The sequence below is a fragment of the Triturus cristatus genome, chromosome 6 (assembly GCF_964204655.1).
Source record: "Triturus cristatus chromosome 6, aTriCri1.1, whole genome shotgun sequence".
NCBI classification, from domain to species: Eukaryota; Metazoa; Chordata; class Amphibia; order Caudata; family Salamandridae; genus Triturus; species Triturus cristatus.
The window spans coordinates 772,053,317-772,078,276 of NC_140589.1; the positions used below are offsets into that span (position 1 = coordinate 772,053,317).

The following is a 24,960-nucleotide window of genomic DNA, read 5'->3' on the forward strand; positions in this document are numbered from 1 at the left end:
CTTGATGAGGTCCTTTCCACTTGGGTTCCAAGCATGATTTCCTCGTATGCTTCTTTATCACGACCCAGTCTCCAGGGCACAAATCATGAGCTTGCTTTGGCTGTACTGCGTTTGCATCTTCTCCAACCTGGTGAGACACAGAACGTACCAGATCAGCTAGTCCTTTGCAATAATCCAACACTACATCATCAGTTATATTCATCAATTTGTTTCCAGGTACAAATGCTTGTCTCATTGCACTTCCCATGAGGATTTCATGCAGACTTAAACCTGTTCTTCGGTCAGGAATGACTCATCAATACAACAGGCAAAGCATCAGGTCATTTCAGTGAAGTGGATGCACATACTTTTCCTAACCTTGATTTTATTGTACCATTGAGCTTCTCAACCACTCCAGAGGCTTCTGGTCGATTGGCGCAATGTAATTCCTGCTCAATTTTGAAAGCTTCACAAATCAATTTAATTATCTCATTATTGAAATGAGGTCCTCTATCTGATTCCAAAGTGACTGGAAATCGGAAACGAGGAATGAGCTCTCTCAACAGAAGTTTGGCAACTGTGAGACTGTCATTCCTCCTCGTGGGATAAGCTTCTACCCATCGAGAAAACAGACACACAATAACAAGGACATACTTTAAACCATTGCATGGTGGCAACTCAATGAAGTCTAGTTACAATCTTGTAGCTGGTCCTTCTGCTTTTCCAATTTTTCCCCAACTGACCACTGTTTTCCTCCCTGGCTTTTGCAGTTGGCAGGTCAAACATCTTTGGCAGAGACTTTCTGCAACTACCCTAAGCTTGGGATTAAACCATGTCTGTCTGAAATGTCTAATCATGGCATCCCTCCCTACGTTTGCAATTCCATTATATACCCTAGCCATTTGCGACAACAAGCAATCTGGCATTATTGGTCTACCATCTGGACACACCCACACTTCATTGTCAGCCCTTCTTGTGCAATCTGTTTTGATCTAGTGTTCCTTTTCTTTTATGTCTGCCTCATCCTGTAATCGTCTAACTTCATACCATGTTTCAAAAGCAGAGAACAACATTTGTTTGCAATTGGTAACTTCTTTTTCCATATCTCTGTTCAAAGACATTGTATTCCTTGCACAAAATTGTACCACTAGGTCTGCGTGCCGATTACCCAGTGTCACACAATCATTTCCTGACTTATGTGCGGCATATTTGACCACTGCAATTTCTTTTGGTAATTGCAAATCTTCCAATAGTTCTTTAACATCTTTGCCATTTCTTATGGGAGATCCTGAAGAAGTTAGAAATCCCCTCTGTAGCCACAAATGGCCAAAGTTGTGCACAAGCCCGACACCATATTGACTGTCCGTAAATATGGTTGCTCTCAATTTCTCTCCAATATTACAAGCCTTTGTCAATGAGAACAATTCGGCTACTTGTGCAGACTTGACTCCTCTTAGACAGGAAGCTTCTTTGATACCTGATGCAGTACATACAACATAACCAAACATCCATTCTCCCTTCGCAAACATGACCCATCAACAAACAGCACAAAATCTGACTCTTCCAGTGGAATGTCAAGGAGGTTCAGTCTTTGCATTGTACACATTTCTGTCACCTCCAAGCAATCATGATCAACTTCTTCTTTCACTTCCTCACAGTAGGAATCGGACAACAATTTTGCTGGATTCATCATGGTGCATCTTGTCACACTTACATTCTCAGCACCCAAGATTACTCTCTCATACTTAGTCAGCCGACTAGGGGTCAAATGTTGAGTACGAGTTCTTGTTGAAAGGATCTCGACTGAATGTGGCACATACACTTTGACAGAATGTCCCATCACAATCGACTCACTCTGTTCCAGACTCGCACATGTAGCAGCTACTGCTTTTAAGCAGCCAGGTAATGCTGCAGCCACTGGATCAAGCGTAGCAGAAAAGTATTCTATTGGACATCGAGACAATCCATGTCTCTGGGTTAACACTGCAAGTGCACACCCTTCCCTTTCACAACAGAACAAAGCAAATTCTTTCGACTAGTCCAGAATTCCTAATGCTGGTGCTTCACACAGACAACTTTTCAATTTTATGAATGCTTCTTCACTTTCATCATCCCACTCAATTGGATCCATCATCTCTTTTTGCGTTAACCTTATTAAAGGTTTTGCAAGTAGTAAAAATCCACTTATCCATTGACGTCAGTATCCAACCACTCCCAAAAACATTTGCACCTCCTTTTTAGTTTTAGGCTTGCTCGTTTGTCAAATCACTTTTATTCTTTCTGGTGTCACCTTTCTGACTCCTCTCTCTATCTTATATTGAACTTCTTGTTTACAAAACTGTAATTTCGCTGGGGACACCTTGTGTCCTCTTTGTGCCAAATGGTTCAGTAAAGCTATGGTGTCAGTGACACAAGCTTCTCTTGTCTTTGATGCCACCAATAGGTCATCAATATACTGAACTAAAACTGAGATTCCTGACATATCCAAAGTTTCTAAACATTTTTTCAAGATTTGATTGAATATCAACTGACTTTCTGTGTACCCTTGAGGAACTCTGCACCATGCCAAAACATGGTCTCCAAACCGGAAACCAAAAATATATTGGCTATCTGGATGCAGTGGAATTGAAAAGAATGTTTGACACAAATCAATCACAGTATACCAATGAGCATCCCATGGTATCTAATAAAGAATCACTGCAGGATTTGGTACTACAGGACAACAGTGTACTACTATTTTGTTGATTTTCCTCAAATATTGCACTATTCTATATTTTCCACTAGACTTTTTAAGTCCCATGATTGGCGAATTACAAGGACTGCTCAATATTTCCTTTGAAATTCCCTTTTCAATCATTTGGTCAATTACTGGGGCAACTGCTGATTTTACTTCAGGGCTCATTCTGTATTGTGGTCTATTTGGATATATTGCACCGTCTTTTACCACAATTTTGATGGGGTCTACCTTTGCCATTAGACCAATTTCTTTTCCTGTAAAATCCCACATATCTGACCTCACTGTATTTCTTAATTCGTCAGGCAAATCACTTTCAGTAATAAGTGAAAACATCTCATCCACTTCTGTTCCATGTTTAGCTAGCATCATTTTGAAAGCTACATCTTCATCTGGTGTTTGGAAAGCCACACCATAAGACGGTGCAATTCATTTTGCACAGTAAGTCTCTTCCTAATAGGTTTACTGGACTCGACTCGCATACTACAAATCAATGCATGTCTCTGAAATTTCCAATATTCACTTCTAATGGTTTTGTTATTGGGGTCCTAATCTGCTTATTTGATACTCCAACAACTTTGATAGTTTCTCCCGAGAGGGGTAGGTTTGGGATTTCTGCTGTTCGTACAGTAAAACGGGTAGCGCCAGTTTCCACTAGGAAAGTGATCTAATTTCCTTCAAACTTCCCATCAATAAATGGACCTGACTGGTCTACCGCCAAGGATGCGCCAAGCACGTACTCCTCCTCCCCGCTCATCCTGAATAGGTGTGAATGAGGTGTGAAATGACTCCCAGGAACAAGTAGTAGACTGACCTGATTGGGCAGAGATGACTCTCTGAACTCAAGTGAGGGTTGTGGGCATCCTGTGACACCCCATTGTCAAAGCCTGCTTTGCAGGTCTGTTGAGCCACATATAACACTTGCGGCACACTTCAAAGGGAGACAACAGGATGCTAAGAAAATTCTTGGGAATGCCTTGTCTGGTCGCTGAATGACCCTGCTTTTGTTCTACCAGACATTCCCTGGGTTTTTTTAGGGATGGGTGAAAGTCAATGAGTTTCACTCCATGGAATTCGACAGAGTTGCATCAAAATGATGCGAGATTCCGCAGAGTTCTGCAAGTGGGTGGATTTCGGCATGTCCGGCTGCTGGTGCTCATATTTAGCGCTGAAAGCTTGTTCCACGCTGTAGAATCAGTGCAAATTACACCAAATGGCATGCCAGAGGGTGCTGCTTCTTGTAATGTAATGTATGTAATGTAAGGAGATTTCTAAAGCGCATGGCTGCCCTTGAGCGTCCCAGCGCTGGAAGATGCGACAGCGAGTTCAACCGGAGGCGGAGCAGAAGGTTATGGGAACAGCCATGTCTTTAGTGCCTTTCGAAATGGAAGCAGATTGTATTGAGCCCGAAGGTCAGGCGGAAGGGAGTTCCAAAGCTTGGACGCATGAACGGAAAAACGTCGACCTCCTGAACGAGCCTTCCTTATCTTAGGCGTTTGAATCAGATTGGCATGCGAGGATCGGAGGATTCTGGTAGTGGTATAAGGGATCACAAGGTCCTTTAATATTGACGGCGCTTTACCCTGTATGATTTTATGGGTTAGGCACATAGCCTTAAAATGTATCCTTTGCTCAACAGGCAGCCAGTGTAAGGCTCTAATTGCTGGTTTGGCCGAGCATCGGGTCTTAGTGTTTGTGAGAATCCGGGCAGCGGCGTTTTGCACAACCTGAAGCCTGGCAATCACTTTTTTTGGAGCCCCGAGGTAAAGAGCATTACCATAATCCAGTCTTGAAAGGATGAGACCCTGAAGGAGGAGTTTCCTCGATTCAGGTGGAAGCAGGGGGAGAATCTTACGGGTGGTGCGTAGGAGACCATGGCATGTTCCAGCCGTTTTCCTTGCCTGGGTGCTTAGGGTGAGATTTTGATCAAGCCAGATCCCCAAGCTTTTAATTTCAGCTTTGGGGATTGGAGGTGCGCCCATGCAAGGAGGCCATAGAGACTCCGGCCGGAAGTAGGATTGGTTGCCTATCACCATAATCTCCGTCTTGTCGCCATTGAGTTTAAGGTGGGATAGGTTCATCCAGCTGACTATGTCCCTCAGGCAGGAGTGCAGATCTATTTCGGGGTTATCCTGTCGACTGAGGGAAACAACCAGCTGGGTGTCATCCGCGTAGGTCAGAAGTTTAATACCATACGGGACGACAATACCTTCTAATGGCGACATATACACGTTAAAGAGCGTAGGGCTTAACGATGAGCCCTGAGGTACTCCGCAGTGTATAGGAGTCTCCCTGGAGAGGAAATCGCCCTCCGCCACCTGGAAGGATCGATTGGCCAGGAATGACTTTAGCCACATCAGGGCCGAGCCAGAGATACCAAGATCCTGGAGTCTCTGGGCCAGGATACTGTGGTTGACGGTGTCGAAGGCCGCACTGAGGTCCAGAAGGATCACTGCCACTGATCCTCCTGAGTCGATGATTTTCCTCGCCTCTTCGACAACCGCCACCATCGCTGTTTCCGTACCCTGGCCAGGGCGGAAACCTGTCTGTGTGGATTTTAGCAATTTGTTGCTTTCCAGGAAATTTGATAGCTGACTGTTGATGAACTTTTCCGCTATCTTGCTCACGCATGGGAGCAGGGAAATAGGTCTGAAGTTGGCAAAATTATTCGGATCCAGGTTAGGCTTTTTTAGTAAGGCCTTGACAATCGCTTTCTTCCAGCTAGGTGGGACACATCCGCTTTCAATGGATGCGTTAATCAAACTCGCCATGGGCGCCAGAATGGTGGAGGTGACTTGTTTCAGATGTCTGACAGGTGCTGGATCCAGCGGGGAGCCGCTTTTCAGGGATTGGAAGATGGGCCGCAAGGTTTCCTCACAGATGGGAAGGAACATATCAAGTTCTATGTGTGAGTTCTGAGTCTGCTCTGAATGAGTGGATGCCGGATCGTTGGGAGGAAGTGGGGGAAGCTGAAGGAGGATCTTTTGAATCTTTTGTTCAAAGAACGCAGCTAGCTCGTTGCAATGGTTACCCGGGAGATTAAATGTTAGAGGTGGCTCTGGAATTTTTAAAAGTTTTTTCATTATTTGAAAGGTTTCTCTAGATGAACAGGATGCCTTGCTAATTTTATCAGTGAAAAAGACAGTTTGCGCGTGTTTGAGGGCTTTTTTGTAGGTAAGAATGGCTACTTTGTATTCCCTTTTACTGTTGGAATCAAAGTCTTTCCTCCATGTTCTTTCTGCTCTCTTGCAGGTTTTTTTCAGGAGGCGGATCTCATGAGAGAACCATGGAGCGGAGGCTTTTTTCCTAGGTTTTAAGTACGGTTTTTTAGGCAAAACGGCATCGAGGGAATTTCCAACCCAGGACCTAAACTGCACGTCCGCCGAGTGCGGATTACTATCGGGCGCCGGCTTGGAGCGTTCTAATACATTCGCCCATTTATCCTGGTCAAGTTTCGGCCAGGGGCGAGAGGGTCTGCCCGGTGCTTGATTGGGCGGAGAAAAGGTCTTAATCTGCAGGCTTAGAGGAATAAGTCGATGATCAGTCCAGGGCACTGGTATCGGCATTCCTACCCTAAGGTCAGGAAAATTGCAGAAGATGGGATCCAGCAAGTGTCCGAGATTATGCGTGGGAAGATGTCGATGGTTTAATAGATGAAATTGATGGGCAGCGAGGTCTGAAATCAAGTCAGCTGCTGTGGCATCCTTAGTGTTATCAAACTGGACATTAAAGTCCCCTAAAATGAGGAAATTGGGTCGAGTGCTAGCCAGGGCCACGGAGCATTCCATGAGAGAGTTATGGAACTGTCCCATGGATCCTGGTGGGCGATAAATGAGGACTCCTGAGAGGGAGTTGCAGGGGGAGATTTGAATGATGAAATGGATGTTTTCACAATCCATCAATGGGCTGTCGAGAAATCTGCACGAGAAGAGGTCTTTAAAAATGACGGCTATTCCCCCTCCCCTGCCCTTCGGGCGGTTCAGATGTTGTATGGAGAAACCTTGGGGCAGTGCCTGCACGATATCCGCATCTGACTCGGGGGCGAGCCATGTTTCAGTGAGAAACAGAATCTCTAGATGATGTTCTTCCATAAGCAGATGGATTTCGTGGGCATGTTTGGGGAGAGATCTACAGTTCAGCAGGGCCATGTTGATAGTCGTCTGAGTGTTGATCTCGTTTATCGAGGGGGTAAAGTGAAAGGGACACTGGGGGCAGTTGGTACAGTGGGAATCTGCTCTCATTAAGTGTAAGCCTGTGTGTACAAGGGGCTGGTAGAGATGATGAAGGTAGACTCTGGAGTATGTAAGCCTTGAATTCTCGCCAGTGCCTTGCTCCTGGCTCGGTCTGGCGCGGACGGGCGCAGACGGGCTTACCTCTGGCGCACCTCCGGAGCGCCACCGGCGCGCCCGCTGCGCTCGTCCGCTGCGCTGCCGGAGGGGGCACATGATTTGTAGTTACGGATGTAGGAGGAAGAGGGCGTGGCCTCGCTGCACGCCGGAATGGCGTCGGCGCTCGACTCCTCTGCACAGCTGACCAGGTGAGCCTAATGCCCAGGATCAAAGTGCCAGGAGGGGGGGGGGATGTGCCGGTGAAAACAGAAAATACGTGACTCTCAAAGTTGTTAAAAACGTTGCACAACACACACTTTCCCGGCTTTCCGCCTCAGGAAAAACTCACAACCATCAACCGGAGCTTGTGGATCGGAGCCTTAAGTATGTTGGGTAGTGGGCGGGGCCTAGACAGGGGCGTCGCCTCCAGAAAGGGGCGTGGCCTCGCTGCACGCCGGAATGGCGTCGGCGCTCGACTCCTCTGCACAGCTGACCAGGTGAGCCTAATGCCCAGGATCAAAGTGCCAGGAGGGGGGGGGGATGTGCCGGTGAAAACAGAAAATACGTGACTCTCAAAGTTGTTAAAAACGTTGCACAACACACACTTTCCCGGCTTTCCGCCTCAGGAAAAACTCACAACCATCAACCGGAGCTTGTGGATCGGAGCCTTAAGTATGTTGGGTAGTGGGCGGGGCCTAGACAGGGGCGTCGCCTCCAGAAAGGGGCGTGGCCTCGCTGCACGCCGGAATGGCGTCGGCGCTCGACTCCTCTGCACAGCTGACCAGGTGAGCCTAATGCCCAGGATCAAAGTGCCAGGAGGGGGGGGGGATGTGCCGGTGAAAACAGAAAATACGTGACTCTCAAAGTTGTTAAAAACGTTGCACAACACACACTTTCCCGGCTTTCCGCCTCAGGAAAAACTCACAACCATCAACCGGAGCTTGTGGATCGGAGCCTTAAGTATGTTGGGTAGTGGGCGGGGCCTAGACAGGGGCGTCGCCTCCAGAAAGGGGCGTGGCCTCGCTGCACGCCGGAATGGCGTCGGCGCTCGACTCCTCTGCACAGCTGACCAGGTGAGCCTAATGCCCAGGATCAAAGTGCCAGGAGGGGGGGGGGATGTGCCGGTGAAAACAGAAAATACGTGACTCTCAAAGTTGTTAAAAACGTTGCACAACACACACTTTCCCGGCTTTCCGCCTCAGGAAAAACTCACAACCATCAACCGGAGCTTGTGGATCGGAGCCTTAAGTATGTTGGGTAGTGGGCGGGGCCTAGACAGGGGCGTCGCCTCCAGAAAGGGGCGTGGCCTCGCTGCACGCCGGAATGGCGTCGGCGCTCGACTCCTCTGCACAGCTGACCAGGTGAGCCTAATGCCCAGGATCAAAGTGCCAGGAGGGGGGGGGGATGTGCCGGTGAAAACAGAAAATACGTGACTCTCAAAGTTGTTAAAAACGTTGCACAACACACACTTTCCCGGCTTTCCGCCTCAGGAAAAACTCACAACCATCAACCGGAGCTTGTGGATCGGAGCCTTAAGTATGTTGGGTAGTGGGCGGGGCCTAGACAGGGGCGTCGCCTCCAGAAAGGGGCGTGGCCTCGCTGCACGCCGGAATGGCGTCGGCGCTCGACTCCTCTGCACAGCTGACCAGGTGAGCCTAATGCCCAGGATCAAAGTGCCAGGAGGGGGGGGGGATGTGCCGGTGAAAACAGAAAATACGTGACTCTCAAAGTTGTTAAAAAACGTTGCACAACACACACTTTCCCGGCTTTCCGCCTCAGGAAAAACTCACAACCATCAACCGGAGCTTGTGGATCGGAGCCTTAAGTATGTTGGGTAGTGGGCGGGGCCTAGACAGGGGCGTCGCCTCCAGAAAGGGGCGTGGCCTCGCTGCACGCCGGAATGGCGTCGGCGCTCGACTCCTCTGCACAGCTGACCAGGTGAGCCTAATGCCCAGGATCAAAGTGCCAGGAGGGGGGGGGGATGTGCCGGTGAAAACAGAAAATACGTGACTCTCAAAGTTGTTAAAAACGTTGCACAACACACACTTTCCCGGCTTTCCGCCTCAGGAAAAACTCACAACCATCAACCGGAGCTTGTGGATCGGAGCCTTAAGTATGTTGGGTAGTGGGCGGGGCCTAGACAGGGGCGTCGCCTCCAGAAAGGGGCGTGGCCTCGCTGCACGCCGGAATGGCGTCGGCGCTCGACTCCTCTGCACAGCTGACCAGGTGAGCCTAATGCCCAGGATCAAAGTGCCAGGAGGGGGGGGGGATGTGCCGGTGAAAACAGAAAATACGTGACTCTCAAAGTTGTTAAAAACGTTGCACAACACACACTTTCCCGGCTTTCCGCCTCAGGAAAAACTCACAACCATCAACCGGAGCTTGTGGATCGGAGCCTTAAGTATGTTGGGTAGTGGGCGGGGCCTAGACAGGGGCGTCGCCTCCAGAAAGGGGCGTGGCCTCGCTGCACGCCGGAATGGCGTCGGCGCTCGACTCCTCTGCACAGCTGACCAGGTGAGCCTAATGCCCAGGATCAAAGTGCCAGGAGGGGGGGGGGATGTGCCGGTGAAAACAGAAAATACGTGACTCTCAAAGTTGTTAAAAACGTTGCACAACACACACTTTCCCGGCTTTCCGCCTCAGGAAAAACTCACAACCATCAACCGGAGCTTGTGGATCGGAGCCTTAAGTATGTTGGGTAGTGGGCGGGGCCTAGACAGGGGCGTCGCCTCCAGAAAGGGGCGTGGCCTCGCTGCACGCCGGAATGGCGTCGGCGCTCGACTCCTCTGCACAGCTGACCAGGTGAGCCTAATGCCCAGGATCAAAGTGCCAGGAGGGGGGGGGGATGTGCCGGTGAAAACAGAAAATACGTGACTCTCAAAGTTGTTAAAAACGTTGCACAACACACACTTTCCCGGCTTTCCGCCTCAGGAAAAACTCACAACCATCAACCGGAGCTTGTGGATCGGAGCCTTAAGTATGTTGGGTAGTGGGCGGGGCCTAGACAGGGGCGTCGCCTCCAGAAAGGGGCGTGGCCTCACTGCACGCCGGAATGGCGTCGGCGCTCGACTCCTCTGCACAGCTGACCAGGTGAGCCTAATGCCCAGGATCAAAGTGCCAGGAGGGGGGGGGGATGTGCCGGTGAAAACAGAAAATACGCGACTCTCAAAGTTGTTAAAAAACGTTGCACAACACACACTTTCCCGGCTTTCCGCCTCAGGAAAAACTCACAACCATCAACCGGAGCTTGTGGATCGGAGCCTTAAGTATGTTGGGTAGTGGGCGGGGCCTAGACAGGGGCGTCGCCTCCAGAAAGGGGCGTGGCCTCGCTGCACGCCGGAATGGCGTCGGCGCTCGACTCCTCTGCACAGCTGACCAGGTGAGCCTAATGCCCAGGATCAAAGTGCCAGGAGGGGGGGGGGATGTGCCGGTGAAAACAGAAAATACGTGACTCTCAAAGTTGTTAAAAACGTTGCACAACACACACTTTCCCGGCTTTCCGCCTCAGGAAAAACTCACAACCATCTCTATTAGATTTTCAAAATGTTCAGCAGCTTTCTAAAGGCAAACGATCATGACCTGACATGACCACTTGTGTTGTGATATCTCGGCAGGAGGTGTTCAAGCACCCAAACATCACGCTAGGGGAATTTGCATCCCCTAATGTGATGTTTGGGTGCTAGAACGCCTCCTGGCGAGATTTCACAACACAGGCGGTCTTGTCAGGTCGCGACTGTTTGCCTTTAGAAATTCGCGCTCACACTTGCCAACTTAATCTTGGCGAGCTGCGTGTGAGAAAATTATTTGCCACGCAGCGGTTGGCTGAGCTTTGCCAGTGTATTGTGGGTACAGTGCCTGCTTCAAACTGGTTTTAAGTATGTGGGAGGACACTAGGATTACCATAGTACACTCTCACACATACTCCTGCCCACAGAGCCCACGTTTAGTGTGGTTGAAGATTTTTTTCATTCTTGAAAATTCCTTGACACATGGCAGTTTGTGCTTTTTTTGCAGTAAGGCAAACAGGAGCTACTAAAAAATTTGAAAGAGTTGGCCCTGGGAACTTTTAGGGAGTGCCCAAGAGTTATCACCATTCACTAGGTGGCACCAAGCATAAATGTGGCAACTCGAGGCACCTGTGGAAGATGAGAAGAGGAATGCACCTGCTGCCTGTGACCTGAGAGGTACCCTGAAGGACTAGACCTGCACCTTCTTGTACCCAGGACAAAAACATTGATTTCAAGGGTCATTTTCATAACCTCCTGGGAGGCTACTGGAAGACAACAAGCTGCAAGATGTCTTTTCCTGGAAATACCCAGCTGACAGGTAGCAATTGGCCCTAGGCTGGGTCCTCTTGTTGTCCTCTGCCTGTCACCCTGTGAGACTCTAAGTTCCTCCCTTGAGTTCCTGTAGTTTGAGAAGTATTTTCCTTTGGTTGATTTGGATTTAAAAAACTAACTCAGAAGGTAAAATCTTTGAACAGGATGAAGCTGGTTGTTGGATCTGACCCATGCACCTTCATGGTCAGCCTGACATTGCACCCATGTCCATTTTTACAGCAACCATAGACATTTATTGGTACTGAGAGTTTGTTTATGCTATTGTCTGTATTCAATGTTACTCTATTTTTCTTGCTCTGTTTGGGTTTTTATTGTTTGGCATTCTGACTTCATAAGTACTTTGGTACTGCATAAATACTTCACACATTGCCCTAACTTAAGCCAGTCTACTCTTTGACGTTGCTACCAGGGGACTGAGTAGTGACTTGGAGGGTTCACCTTGATAAGGATTGTGATCATTCTTTGTAGTGGACAGTCCACCACCTCAAATAATAAATCTAATTTCTTACGAAGACCAAAGGCACTGACCATGAGCAGTCCATTACAGGTAAAGAATATTTCAATCTGTTTTATGGCCCTGCTCCTTCATGAAGCATCTTTTCGTGGTCTGTATTTATTGCACTTTAATGCTTATTCAGTCCTAGCATGAGTCAGTAGGAGTTAAAATACCCCAGAGGCTGACTCCCACAATCTGAGACTCCTTATGTTCACTTTTGCCACATTTCTATTGTTATAACCCTTTACTGTGCCATGCGAAAGACATAATTAAAGACACCAATATAACGTGTGCAGTAGAAGCTTTTTGTTACTACATGCTCAGAGGAGAGGTGCTAATCATCGGCCTCTTTACAAAATATGCCGTCTGACAGAATATCAAGGAAACAAATATGGTGTGGACAGAATATTGTGCCAAAACTTTCAGGGACCTCAATATCAAGAAGGTAAGGGCAATGAGGCAGTATAGATTGACTATTCTTAACTCCAGATCTACGTACCTTGAAGATATATATGTTGTTAAGGTACGAATATGTGGAGTTCAGTATAGTTAAAGTTGGCTTACCCATAGAAACTTACCTTCACAATATTTTTATCCTCGATATTCTTGACATGAAATATATGTCCTCATAATATTTTTTATCCGATATTTTGTGCAAACACCCACTGCATGTTTACTTAAGCGAAACTTCTAACACCCATTTCCCTTTGTTCTGCTATAGACATAAATACATAAATACACCAATAGAACATTTCCAATAGAAACAGCAGCAGCAGCATATTACCACATATTCAGCTTTGAGAAACTGATCATCAGGAGCAATTCGTGAAGGTAATACTCCTACACTGGCTTTCTGAAACTGGTGAAAATGTTTTTAAACCTGCCCATCAAAAGCAGCAGCATTCTGTTCTTGAATGTAAAACTCGATAGAAATCAGAGCATAGATACTACCATTGTGAGATGGATCCACTGTTTTACCACTCAACCTTTTTCCATTTTTAACGTCATTTATTCATTTTTAGGCATGTGTTTCTTGCATAGATGACTGCCTCTATCTTCTCGTTGCCACCGTTTTGCATTTTCCCATTTTATATATTTGTGGTAGTCCAGTCTAATAGTACTTACTCTGACTTTCAATTACATTGCCTGACCATATTTTTCTTTGTGCTTCTCGGCATAGTTTCATGAAAGAAATAAAATGCAAATGCATTTTTCTTCTACTATCTGCAATCGTGGAAAAACATGACATGCATCATTTTTCCTTTTCTTTCATAACATTCGGTGCCCTCTGTTTGTTTTTCCAGGTCTTATTCTTTTCAGTGTCCAATAGTTTTATAAAAACAAAGAAAGCAAGCATAAAGCAAGCAGAGATGTTTTTAAAGGTTTAGTTTGGAGGCATCAAGTAGTAGTGCTGGGCAGCCTTTCATTCTGTCTCTGTAAGTCTGAGTCTTGAGAGCCACCGTCCCTTTCACCTTCTTTTTGGCTTGAAGACATAGCTGTGTGATTCATTCTTTATAATGCACTCGGTAACAGTACATTTCACAAAACCGTTTTACTAAATAATCTGATGTTAGGTTTAAATGATACGTAGTCAATTTTACTTTCTTAGGGGTATATTCACAAGAACATGCTATAACTACCGCAAGAGTAGCTTAACGCAACTCCCAACATCGCAGCCCATCGTGGGAAAATAACGCCGTGTCAACGTGGAATTCACAACAAGGCGGTACCATGCAATAGTCTGCCGAAAACACGGACAATGTCCGCGATACAACCACCTCGATGGAGATAAAAACACAAACCACAACACACAAAAAACCTGCGATGGGCCAAAGCGTGATGAGGAAATCAGCGATAAGCAGCGCCAGGCCTGCAACACACACCTGGCAGGTGGGAAAAAACACTATTAAAGTAGAAAAAAGACCCAAACACAAACTGACCAACACCCAAGCACCATGAAGGCAGTTCGGCAGGCGCAAAGAATGAGCGCAAGCCTGCAAGCACCCCGGACGACCAGCCCAGGACCTCGGGGACAGGGAAAGACAAGGACAAGAAGAAGAGGAAGACAAAGTTCAGTCCGCAGGCGAACAGGATCATAGTCACGGAGGTGATGGAACACCATCAACAACTGTTCGTCACCTCCAACGTGTCATTGGGCACCAAAACTGGAATATGGCGGGACATCGTGGAGACGGTGAATGCCGTCGGAGAGCACAAGAGGACATTGGACGAGGTCAAGAGGCAATGGAATAACATCAAACGGAAGACCAAGGAGAAACACACAGCCAACCAGAAGGCAGCAATGCTGACTGGAGGTGGATGCCCAGCGCCACAGCTCGTGCTGGATGACATGGAGGAGCTGATGTCGACAGTCATCAGTGTGGATACTGTGGCCGGAGTCGGGGGACCGGACACTGGTCGACAGGACACAACACAACCGCAACAGGGTGAGTGACCACCAGGTACTTGGGGGACGGGTTGAGATGGCCACGATGGCACACATGCACAATCAAGCAGAGCACAGTGCACACCCTCAATGACTCTGGGTCATCGCCCAGATCTATAAACTGTCACAATGTACAATGCCATGCTGTCTGATTGTCAACATGCTCCATGCGGCTACATACATGTGGACACATTGCAATACATCATCTCCCCTTCACATTGCAGGGCCACTGTCAACACCCCCTTCAGAGCAGTCCCAGCCACTCTTCACTGATGAAGAGGAGGACAACCCCAGCCTCGACACACAAGCCCTCCTAGACATCATTGACATAATCTGTGACCCACCTCCAGGATCAGGGCTGACCAGCTGCATCGAGGAGACCCCACCCACCACCCAAACCACCCAGCAGGGGGCACCCAGGGCCCCGGCATTCTCCAAAGACCCCCAGGAACAACAGACGGCCTTCCAACGCCTTGTGCCGGAAGGCCCAGAAGGAGACGGCTGAGCAGGTGCGGGCGGGGTTTGACCTCATGGCCACCAAACTGGATGCCATCCATGGCTGTCTAGGCCCGCTCCATGGTCTCCAACGAGCCCTGACTGACATCGCTGGAGTCCTGACGCAGAGAGAAGAACACCTGTCCGCTCAGAGGGGCACCAGCGATACCAGCCATGAGCTGGCACACACGCGGAGGCTCATGGAGGACATGGTGTGGATGGAGGCGGAAAAGATGGCTGCCCCCGCTGCACATCAGCGAAATGTAGCTGGGATCTACCATGCCATGCAGATCATCATCATGTCATTGCTGCCACAAAAGTGTGACGCTGATGAATGCTGCTGCCCCCACACCATCCATATCTCCGCCCCCTGGTGTGCCATTGCCTCACAGTGGGGCAGACGTATCCACTCCGGCACCTGATGTGTCAGTGACACACAGTGCCTAAGCCGGTACTGCAACACCCAAAAGTGGGGCAGAGCACACATCCGGGGACGAGGAAGTGGATGGGTTCGTGATCAAGAGGCACTAGCAATCATTTCCGCCACCTGGCCTTTTTCTGCTTGGTCCCGCACATGGCCTTATGACCTTCCACTGACCCCCGATACACTCCGATGCACTTACCTTGGACAGCGACATGGACTGCCATATCCTGTTCGATGACCAATGACACGGCAACCAGACTGCGGACTGTACCCTTCCTCTTCCGCAGTACTTGTCATCCCCAGATGGACTCAGGCTGGCTCTCCACGGACCCATATTGTGTAGTGTGCTCGTCATTGCCCTGTACCGCTCCAGCTGCAGAACTGCACTTGATGTGCAATAAACATCCAGTGACGCACTGCTGTTTCATGTCTTTCATCATTCATGTATGAATGTGTGGATGAATGTAGGGACACTGATTTCCCTTGCGTCAATGATGCTCATCCTGTGGGATGCCAGTCTGAGAGTGCTAAATTGCATATTGTGTACCAGGTCCCGTGGACGCTACAACAGGGACACACGCATCTGTCACTTCCATGTCCAGACATGGACTGAACCACGCCCAGAGCCCACGAGTCATTGTTGCAAGCCCTGCGCTGGTCCGGCGTATGGCAGGCCAGACCACCCCGCTAACACTCCAAGGGGGGCCCTCATTGCCACGCGCCGCAGGCCTACTCGCTGGTGGTGTGCAAGTCACTGGTCTAGTCATCAGCATGTCACAGCCACTCCCTGAGGGCAGGTTTGGACGCACACCACACCCATACCGCACAGGCGTCACAAGCCATATGACTCCGCCAACATAAGGGGCCGACGACATCACATTCCCCTCTGCCGGTGGTGAATGGATGACGGACGCTCCATGGTTCTCAATCATGAAGGGCCCATGAGTTGTTTCGCACAGGTTTAGTGGCACCCAAGGCCTTGCAGCCGTCACAGGCCTACCACCACGTGGCGCTGACTGGGGTTGCACAGGGTTAGTGGCACCCAGGGCCTTGCGGCTGCCACGGGTCTACCACCACGTGGCGCTGACTGGGTTTGCACAGGGTTAGTGGCACCCGAGGCCTTGCAGCCGGCACGGTCCTGCCACCACATGACGCTGGCTGAGGTTGCAGAGGGTTAGTGGCACGCGGAGCATTGCTGCCGGCACAGGCACCCCGCCACGGGACGGTGACTTTGGGTGCACTGAGTCTGTGGCACCTTAAGCTGCTGAGCGGGTGTGCAGCCTGCAATGATGCCCCGTCCTGGCGGTCCGGACTGCTCAGGTTGTGTGTACCCTGCTGGACCGCAGTGTAGGCCAGAGACAGTGGGCAGCATGGGCCTACAGCCACATGGCGTCGCTTCCAGGATCATAGAGTTAGTGGCAACCATTGGTCTGCACGGGTGTGCAGCCTGTGATGATGCCGGGTGCACTGGTATGTCCTCTGCCATGGAGTAATCAAGGCCCAGCACCAAACGTGAGACCTGGTGGCCTGCAGGGTGTGGCTGCATGGTGTGAAGGGTGCCATGTCCGCTGGCCCTGGGCTTGTGGCTTGCAGTGGCACATGGTGGGACCTCCTGTCTGCACGCTGGTGGCGGAAGGTGAGCAGAGAGGCCTGGGTATGCATGGGTGGGCATGCTCCGATGGGTTGTGGGAGGGGCCTGGAGTGCCTCTTCCTGGGTGTGCATGGGCGGACGATTTTGTCTTGTGCAAGTGTGTGTACTGTGCCAATCATGTATCTGGACTCTGTTTCAGATAACGGCTCTGTCTCAGATGTGTGACCTGGTGTACTGCTATACATAACGGCAAGTGGTTGGAGACACACCGGTGGCAGCAGCTGAGCAGTGTGGCCTGGGCATGCAGGGGCGGCACTCTCTCTCTCTCTCTCCCTCTCTTCTTCTCTCTCTCCCCCTCTCTTCTTCTCTCTATCTCTCTCTCCCCCTCTCTTCTTCTCTCTCTCTCGCTCTCTTCTTCTCTCTCTCTCCCCTCTCTTCTTCTCTCACTCTCTCTCTCCCCCCTCACTTCCTCTCTCTCTCTCTCTCCTGTCTCTTCTTATCTCTCTCTCTCTCCTTCACTCTCTCTCTGTCCTTTGATGTGTGCAGAACACACCTTCTCATCATGATTTTTGTCTTGCAGGCTATGACCTACGGAATGTCCCGAGGGGAGCCGACATGTGTCTTCATTTCATTTCAGTGTTCATTTTAATAAAGTTTCATTTGTTGCTTCGAAAGTGAATGTGTGATGCTAATTTCTGTGACGACACATGCATGTCACCAGTTGTGATTGTGCGACATCAAGCTGTTTATTTTGTACATGTTTAGGTGTAGCTGATGTGGCATGTCTTTGGTCGGGGGGTGCTCGGGAGGGTTGGTCCTGGGGGTGGTGGCGGTGGGTGTTGTTGCCCTTTTGGCCCGCTGGGTTGCATGTCCAGTTACCCGGGTGCATCTGCTGTTCTTCAGGTGTGGCTGTGGGCTGTGCTCCCTTTTGTAGTGCAGGCTGTGGTCCGACTTTTCACCAGGTCAGAGCAGGTGTTATTTTCCTGCTGCTAATGCCCATTATTGCCTGTTTTGTGTTCTTATTGCAGTTCTGTCTGGTCATTGTGAATATTGTGAAGTGGTGTTGTCATGGCTTTTGGCACGGGAACGCCTACTCTGCATCTCATTAGCGATAGTCTGTCTTTAAATTATGTTACAACTTATTGTTTGTTTGTATTGGATCTGTTTAACTTTCATGGTTTTAATAACAAAAACCGAATAAAGTTTATTGAGCTTGAACATTAGCGATAGTTGCGTGTGTCACCTGTTGCGATGTTTTTTGCGGCTGCTATCGCGGGTATACACTCGACAAAGAAAATGATTGTGCTTGTAATATGAATATACATGGTAAAAGTTTGTGTGCTTGAGTACAAGGTCATTACCGCTAGCAGTTAAGTCTGCGAACCAATGTTCGATGAACATGAGGAGTTTAAAATAGTGTTGACAGATTCGAGTGATGTCATGCTTTGCATCATATATCATTTCGCATATACCGCATAATTATTCTTGTACTGATGGAGTTTGTATATTCCAATTGATAAATAGATGCAAATGATGACTTGAGGGGTGTGCAAAAAAACGAGAGACCATGGGAACTGACAGCTACTCTCAACCGAGTGGAATAAAGTCACTAATTCTCAGTTATCAAATGAGCCTATTTGGCAATTCGAAATATGATTGTATTTGTTTCTTGAATTGCAAAGCCCAGGACAAACACTAACATGTTTCAGAGGTTATGAAGGTCGTTTTCAAGAAAACTAAATACATATTCGGACTTATAAACTAAAATAAGGCATGCAAAACTGAAAAAAAGGTTTTGTGCTTGGTATAGGTACAACTAAGCAGAATAAACAGCATAGGTAAGCCGAGTAATTGAAGATATGGGGTAACACAGAGGGCCACTGCAGGATTGAATGTTTATACGTCTAGGGGTAGTTGACAGCAATACAAAACACACCGGACAACTCCAGGAGAAAAGGAATGCCTCTGACACAAGTAGCCACTGCATCATGTAACTAATTTATTTAATTTAACATTATCTGCTACAGTGTTTTATTTTAAGTTTAAACTCCATTGTTTTGTATTGGAGAGCGTTGCAGTACCAGTGGCTGACCATGTGTGGCACTGCACTTCAGCTCTGAGTTGAAGTAGTTTAATTTGCTACTGTTTTGGACCCCTTTTTGGTTGTAGTAACTTTATAAGTGCAGTTTTTGGATAGCAATAGGATTACTCTTTTGTGAGTGGGTACACATCCCTCCCTAAATCCCTCCTTACCCCGTCCGTTAACCCCTCCTTACTTTACCTAATTGCCCTCCCCTTTTGTAGTAAATATTCCCCATTTTCCAGAGACTACCCCATCCCTCCCAGATTTTCTTCTGAAACACATACCTAAGTGTGCAGAGACTCCACACTTGGGTCAGAGATCTCCACACAGACAAAGCTGGGAGAGGTAAAGGTCTAAACTCCACACAAAGGTTTGTGGATAACATTTTGTAGTACATTTTGTAGTACTGAAAAACATACTACAAAATACAGTTTGCGAATAAGCCCCTATATGTAGTCCTGTCAATGTCTGTAGAATCTCAGAGGTTGTGCAATATTATTATTATTGTTGTTGTTATTACTGTTATTGTTATTATTAATAGTAGAAGCAGTAGTAGTAGTAGTACAGTAGGACAAGGAGTGGAATGATGAGGAGAATGGTGGGATCCAATACATCTCACAAATGGAAAACACTGAGGAAACCATCTACTATGCATTCATAAGCAATCTCTTTCACTATTATATAGATTTATAAGTAATTAACAATGAACTACATGATGTTTTTTCATCAATGGGTTCTGTGTGACTTCAAATAGACAACAAAAGCTGCCAAACCAGCTCCCTGTACCAAAAATAGCCCACACTGGTCCGAAACCGTCCCCCACCCTTACGGCCCACCAGGAAAATGCCCGATGCCTGCTACCGCCAGTCCGGTCCTGTTTATACTCATCTATAATGAAAATTTGTATATGGTCCCAAAGTCATCTGCCTTGCCTTCCAACATATGCAGGGGCAGAGGCGTAATAGAGGAGCCATATGGAACATGTAAAAAAAAACACCTCCACAATGGACATATACCCTCTCTTTCTCCAAATAAAAAAATTAATTCTTGGACACCTGCCATCCAACCACCCACCCACTCACCCACCAACCCTCTGAAAAAAACCTCCCCTACCCATCATCAAATGGGAAAAAATAGGGCCCTCTTGCCATCTTTATATACTCCTGACCCCACTTTCAACAAATTGTGCCCCAAAAAAGACCTGGACTTCTGCCAACCACCCCCACCACCCACTTGAGCCCCACCCATGTAGGAAATAAGTTTGGGTCAATCCCACTCCCTTCCAATCCAATGCTGTTCTCCCCTCTCTAAGAGTGAGAGCCGGCACAGCGCTGACAGCAGCTCTGTGACTGCCGCTTGCCAGGGTGGATTAATTTCCCCTTTCAGGATGGGTATGCAGAAACCTGGTGGGACAGGGGAGAAAGCAGTTGGCAAAGGCACAGTGCCATCTGCAGTCTCCCATCTCTTTTAGGTCTGTAGGCACCCTAGAGAAGTGGGAAAGGGATGGTGAGACCCCCAATCTCCATAGCTCTGTCACACTTGGGTCTTAGGTCTCAGAAGATTCTGGCGAGGTAGTGGAACAAAGGGTAGGCTTGAGCTTCCCCTGGGTGACATCACAAAAGAGATTCACCACTTTGGTTAACCACTGTTGTGATGTCAGTGCAGCTAATAGCCTGATTTCGATGTGTGATTCATAATAAAAGCATATTACGGAAGTCGGATACAACCATTTTTAATAGTTCATCGAGGGGTATTGGGCAGCTATGCCCACATCAAACACAAAGACTGAACCATTATAATATCATGCACCTGATAGAATTTTCTGAACAGTAACAGCTACCCATTATGTGTTGAGTCGCAAAACAGTTGCTGCCACAATATGATTGCCACAAGGTCCGAGGAATAACAAACAGAGGGGCACCATAGGTGCCTCCTCAGCCCCCAACCAGAGGCCGCAAGAAAAAAGGGCCCTGCTAGGGTCCCCCCAAACATGCTTTCTGACAGGCTAGCCTGACATGGAAAGCCTGCTGGAAACTGTGCATCGTAATCTGTATGGCATAAAACGCCATCTACGTGGTTTAAGGGCTGGTTCTGACCTGTTGGAAGCCGCCCAGAATGACCGGCCAGTTTCAATTCCGACCAGCTGTATCGTAATCAGCCGTTCAGAATTGAAACTGACAATCTCAGTCCTAAGGTCGGAGGCTTTACAACCGAGATTCTAATAGGCTCCTCAGTTGGGAAATCTTTTATTACTGTCCCCTGACTGGGCTCCAGTAGTTCATTTTTCATTAAAATGTTCCTGTTTGTTGTCAAAATCTAAACCCCTATATGAGTAAGTAAAATACATTGTTTACAAAAAGACACACATACCTGGAAATTTGTATCCTAATGAGCAGAATATACCTTCTAAGAATGCAGCATTAAACTTCCCTGAACTTCTATTTTATGTCTTTTGTATTATTATTTACAGGTACCATTGGTGACTGGAAAAACCTCTTCAGCGTTGCACAGAATGAAAGATTTGACAAGATATTTCAAGCGAAGATGGAAAATATACCAGTCAAGTTTATTTGGGATATAAATGATAAATAGCCTGCCTATCTAAGTTTAGCATGTTGTCAAATTGTTCTTTGGCAGTACTCCAGAAGGACTTCCAATAAAAATGTTCAGAAATTTATGTCTGGTAAAATTAAAATTAAATGTTTTTTATGGAGCCCAAAAAAGTGGGGCCTGTTTGAGAGTTTAGCAGTGTGGGAGTGGGACCGCCACGGTTTCACCCTGTTCCCACAGTGCAAAACTCGTGTGCGCACCGCCCGCCGTTTATGACTTTTTTAGCCACTTGTGGGTGGTTTTTAAGCATTCCCATGGTGATGCCTATGAAATTGGCACCGCAATGGGAACATCAACGGCAGTACCTGAACGCCATGGACTGACTCAATCCGTGCTGTGCAGGTAGTGGGGTGAATGCACACAGGGGAGCACAAAATTTGCCCCCCTGTATGCACCCCATGGCCTAGAGGCAGGGCCCCCCCTTTGTTTCCTCTCTGCCACTGTTTTCATAGAAGAGGAACTACCGTGAAAACCGTGGAAGAGAGGAAACTCGGAATATGCTTGGAGGGATTGTGGCGGTACCGCGAAGCATATTGCAGCCTCAAGACAACTGCGCCACCACCAGGGATCTGTGGCGGCGGTGCAATTGCAGTCTGACCACACAACTTGTAATTGGGCAGTCAGACCGCCGGTGTGTCAGTGACTGGACAGCCACCGCCGCGCCACCTTGAGTCTGTGTGTATATATGTGTAGATACACACACACACACACACACACATTTATACATTTTTGTCCTGATTATGAGTCTGGCGGTCCACGGATCACCAGACTCACGGTGGCGTGGCAGTGGTGGTCATCCATTGACGCACCGGCGGTCCGACTGCCCAATTACAAGGCATTAAAGGCATTATCCATATGTAGTTCATGAGAGGAGAGGGCCAAATATTCACTCTAATGTGTGCTCAAACTACAACAGTTCCACTAATCCTCAATTCCTCATCACAATCCCTACATTCATTGCCAGGATAAGCAACTGAACAACTGTTTTAATCCTTTAAATGTAACCAGGAATCATAGTCCCCACCTTTCTTCAGAAGGCCTAAATATCCCAGCTCTTAACTATCTAGAACCTGCCTTTTATCAAACTACTTTGCTTTTTCTCGATTTATATGCTGTATGTTTTGAATTCTGAAATGTGGTTGCCTTATTCTTTGTGTTTCAGAGTGTACCCTACCTTCAATGCTAATTTTCTGGTGGCCTAATGTTCGCATGGAGTGCTTACTGTGATACAAGGGGTGATTCTAGAGGCCTAATTACGAGTGGCTTGGTTAATTCCGATCTGTGCGTAAACCCAAGTTTACACATTGATTGGAATTACACAGTAAAAGTTATTTAACACATCCAATAATTATCGAATGCGTTATATACCACAAGCTACATTCAATTTCTGCAGGCCAAACCGTCTAAGTTTAACTGGGGAAATCTGTACGGTGCTTACCATATCATGCAGGCTTTGGTGTGTTAAACATAATCTTCTTGTTATTCTCCACTAGCATGTAATAGGGGCTATTTATCGCTCCCATTAACTAACCTACCCCATGGTATCACTAAGGAAATGGGTCATTAGTTTGTGGCCTGCACAAATAGTGGGTTCATATTTGCCCTCCACTGGAAACCAAATACCCCATTGTAGAGATTGACTCTCTTAGGGTAGCGGAGTCCAAGGCCTACTCAAGGGAGCTGGTGTGGGCCAGTAATCACCATTCTCTGGCAAACAACAATAACATGCAATAAATAATTGTCCAGTCTGTGCTTTTACTTTTGAAAAAAAGCTAAAGTACAATTATTATACACACACTACTCAATAATGCACAGTAAATTTCAAAAATTCGTAAGGCTGATAAAAATACCTTGTGATGACATTGCATAATCACCTCAGAACCCCTAAGAGGGTCCAGACCAACAAACCACATGTTAAAATATCATAACTGTTTAAGAAAATGTAATAATCAAAACTAATCATGTGTAAATACATTTATTATGGTAATGAAGCACATACTTTTGTTAATTAATCACTGTCTACATTATTCTTTTATTAAAGCATTTAAAAATGATCATCACATGTGCCTGTGTGCTTTTATATGTACTTTCAGCATTGAAAACGCAATTATAAAACTAGCCCCTAGAGAGCATCACATTTTGATCACCAACCACATGTAAACACAAAACCTTGCCCTGAGAGAGTGCTATACAACATGTAGCCTTTTTAAACACCTTAGGCCACACTGGTGGAAACAATATAATTCCCCCTTAGTGAGCGCAGCACTCCTGGCTGAACAGCACATGCTCCAGCCTGAGGCGTGCTTGGACTTAGCAGCGAATCTTGGAGTAGTCATGCTTTCTTAGAGCCATAAGACTTAGGGTGCAGAATTTTAGAAACAGTTCCTTGGGCCCTTGGGGGGGGGGGGGGGTGGTACCTCTGCAACTTTCCTGTACTCTTTTGTTAGTTTCTTTGTGGTGGTGCTGCTGTCTGGGGACCACCATAAGCAGCAGAAAAGTGTTAGTCAGTTACAGCTCCACAGGGCATTATGGAGAGCTCCTCGGGGACCAGTAAATAATCAATGAGCTGGTCTCCCCCTGCGCCTGGGAGAGCCGCTGCCTTTCTTTTCCTGTTTGTTTCTGCTGCTTGGCATCATACCGGGTGGCCTTTTTTTCTTTCTTTCTCCTTTGGGGTGCTCGGTCCCACCCAGGCACCCCACACACTGCCATGTTAGGGGGCAGCCCAGGGAGCCCACCCCTGGCTCCCCCCACCAATCCTTCATGCTACTGCAGGAACCAACACATTTTTTCTGCCCTGCCCCCTCCAGTGGGCAAGGTGCTGGTGTTTGTGGCAGCTTCCTGTTCCCCCCAGACATGGGAACTGGCCAGGCCAGCCTTGGTTGAAGGAGCGGGACGGTACTCCCCTCATCAATCCTATCCTGTAGGGGTCAAAGAGCTCTCCAGCCCCAGCGCCTGCAACAACGACATCACACCCTCGCAGGACCTCTGCGACTCACTCGCCTCGTCCTTTCACCGCAAGATTGCCGACATACACAACAGTTTCGGCGCACAGACCGCGCACCCTACCACCGATCCGGCGCCCCCCACCACCACCCTCCGCACCTGGACAATGGTCAGCACCGAAGATACCACCCACACGATGAACACCATCCACTCCGGCTCCCCAACCGACCACTGCCCACACCACATCTTCAACAAAGCCGACTCCATCATTGCACCCCAACTCCGGGAACATCATCAACAGCTCCTTCACATCCGCCACCTTCCCAGAGAGCTGGAAACACGCTGAGCTCAGCGCCCTCCTGAAGAAACCCACCGCGGACCCCACGGACCTCAAGAACTTCCGCCCCATCTCGCTCCTCCCCTTTCCGGCCAAAGTCATCGAGAAGATCGTCAGCAAACAACTCTCCACCTTCCTTGAGACCAACGGATCT

The 24,960-nt window shown here is 48.0% G+C and overlaps 1 protein-coding gene across 3 annotated transcripts in view; it reads left to right on the top strand.

Annotated features, from left to right (window-relative positions):
* LOC146817849 (amine sulfotransferase-like) overlaps positions 1 to 23,580 on the top strand; it is a 148,785-nt gene extending 125,205 nt beyond the window's left edge. For all 3 annotated transcript variants that reach the window (XM_085611317.1, XM_085611316.1, XM_085611318.1), the window contains one exon: positions 21,387 to 23,580. In XM_085611317.1, coding sequence (XP_085467443.1) covers positions 21,387 to 21,508 — 122 coding nt within the window. In that variant the 3' untranslated portion in view covers positions 21,509 to 23,580. The remainder of the gene's footprint in view (positions 1 to 21,386) is intronic.
* The last annotated feature ends 1,380 nt before the right edge of the window (positions 23,581 to 24,960 follow it).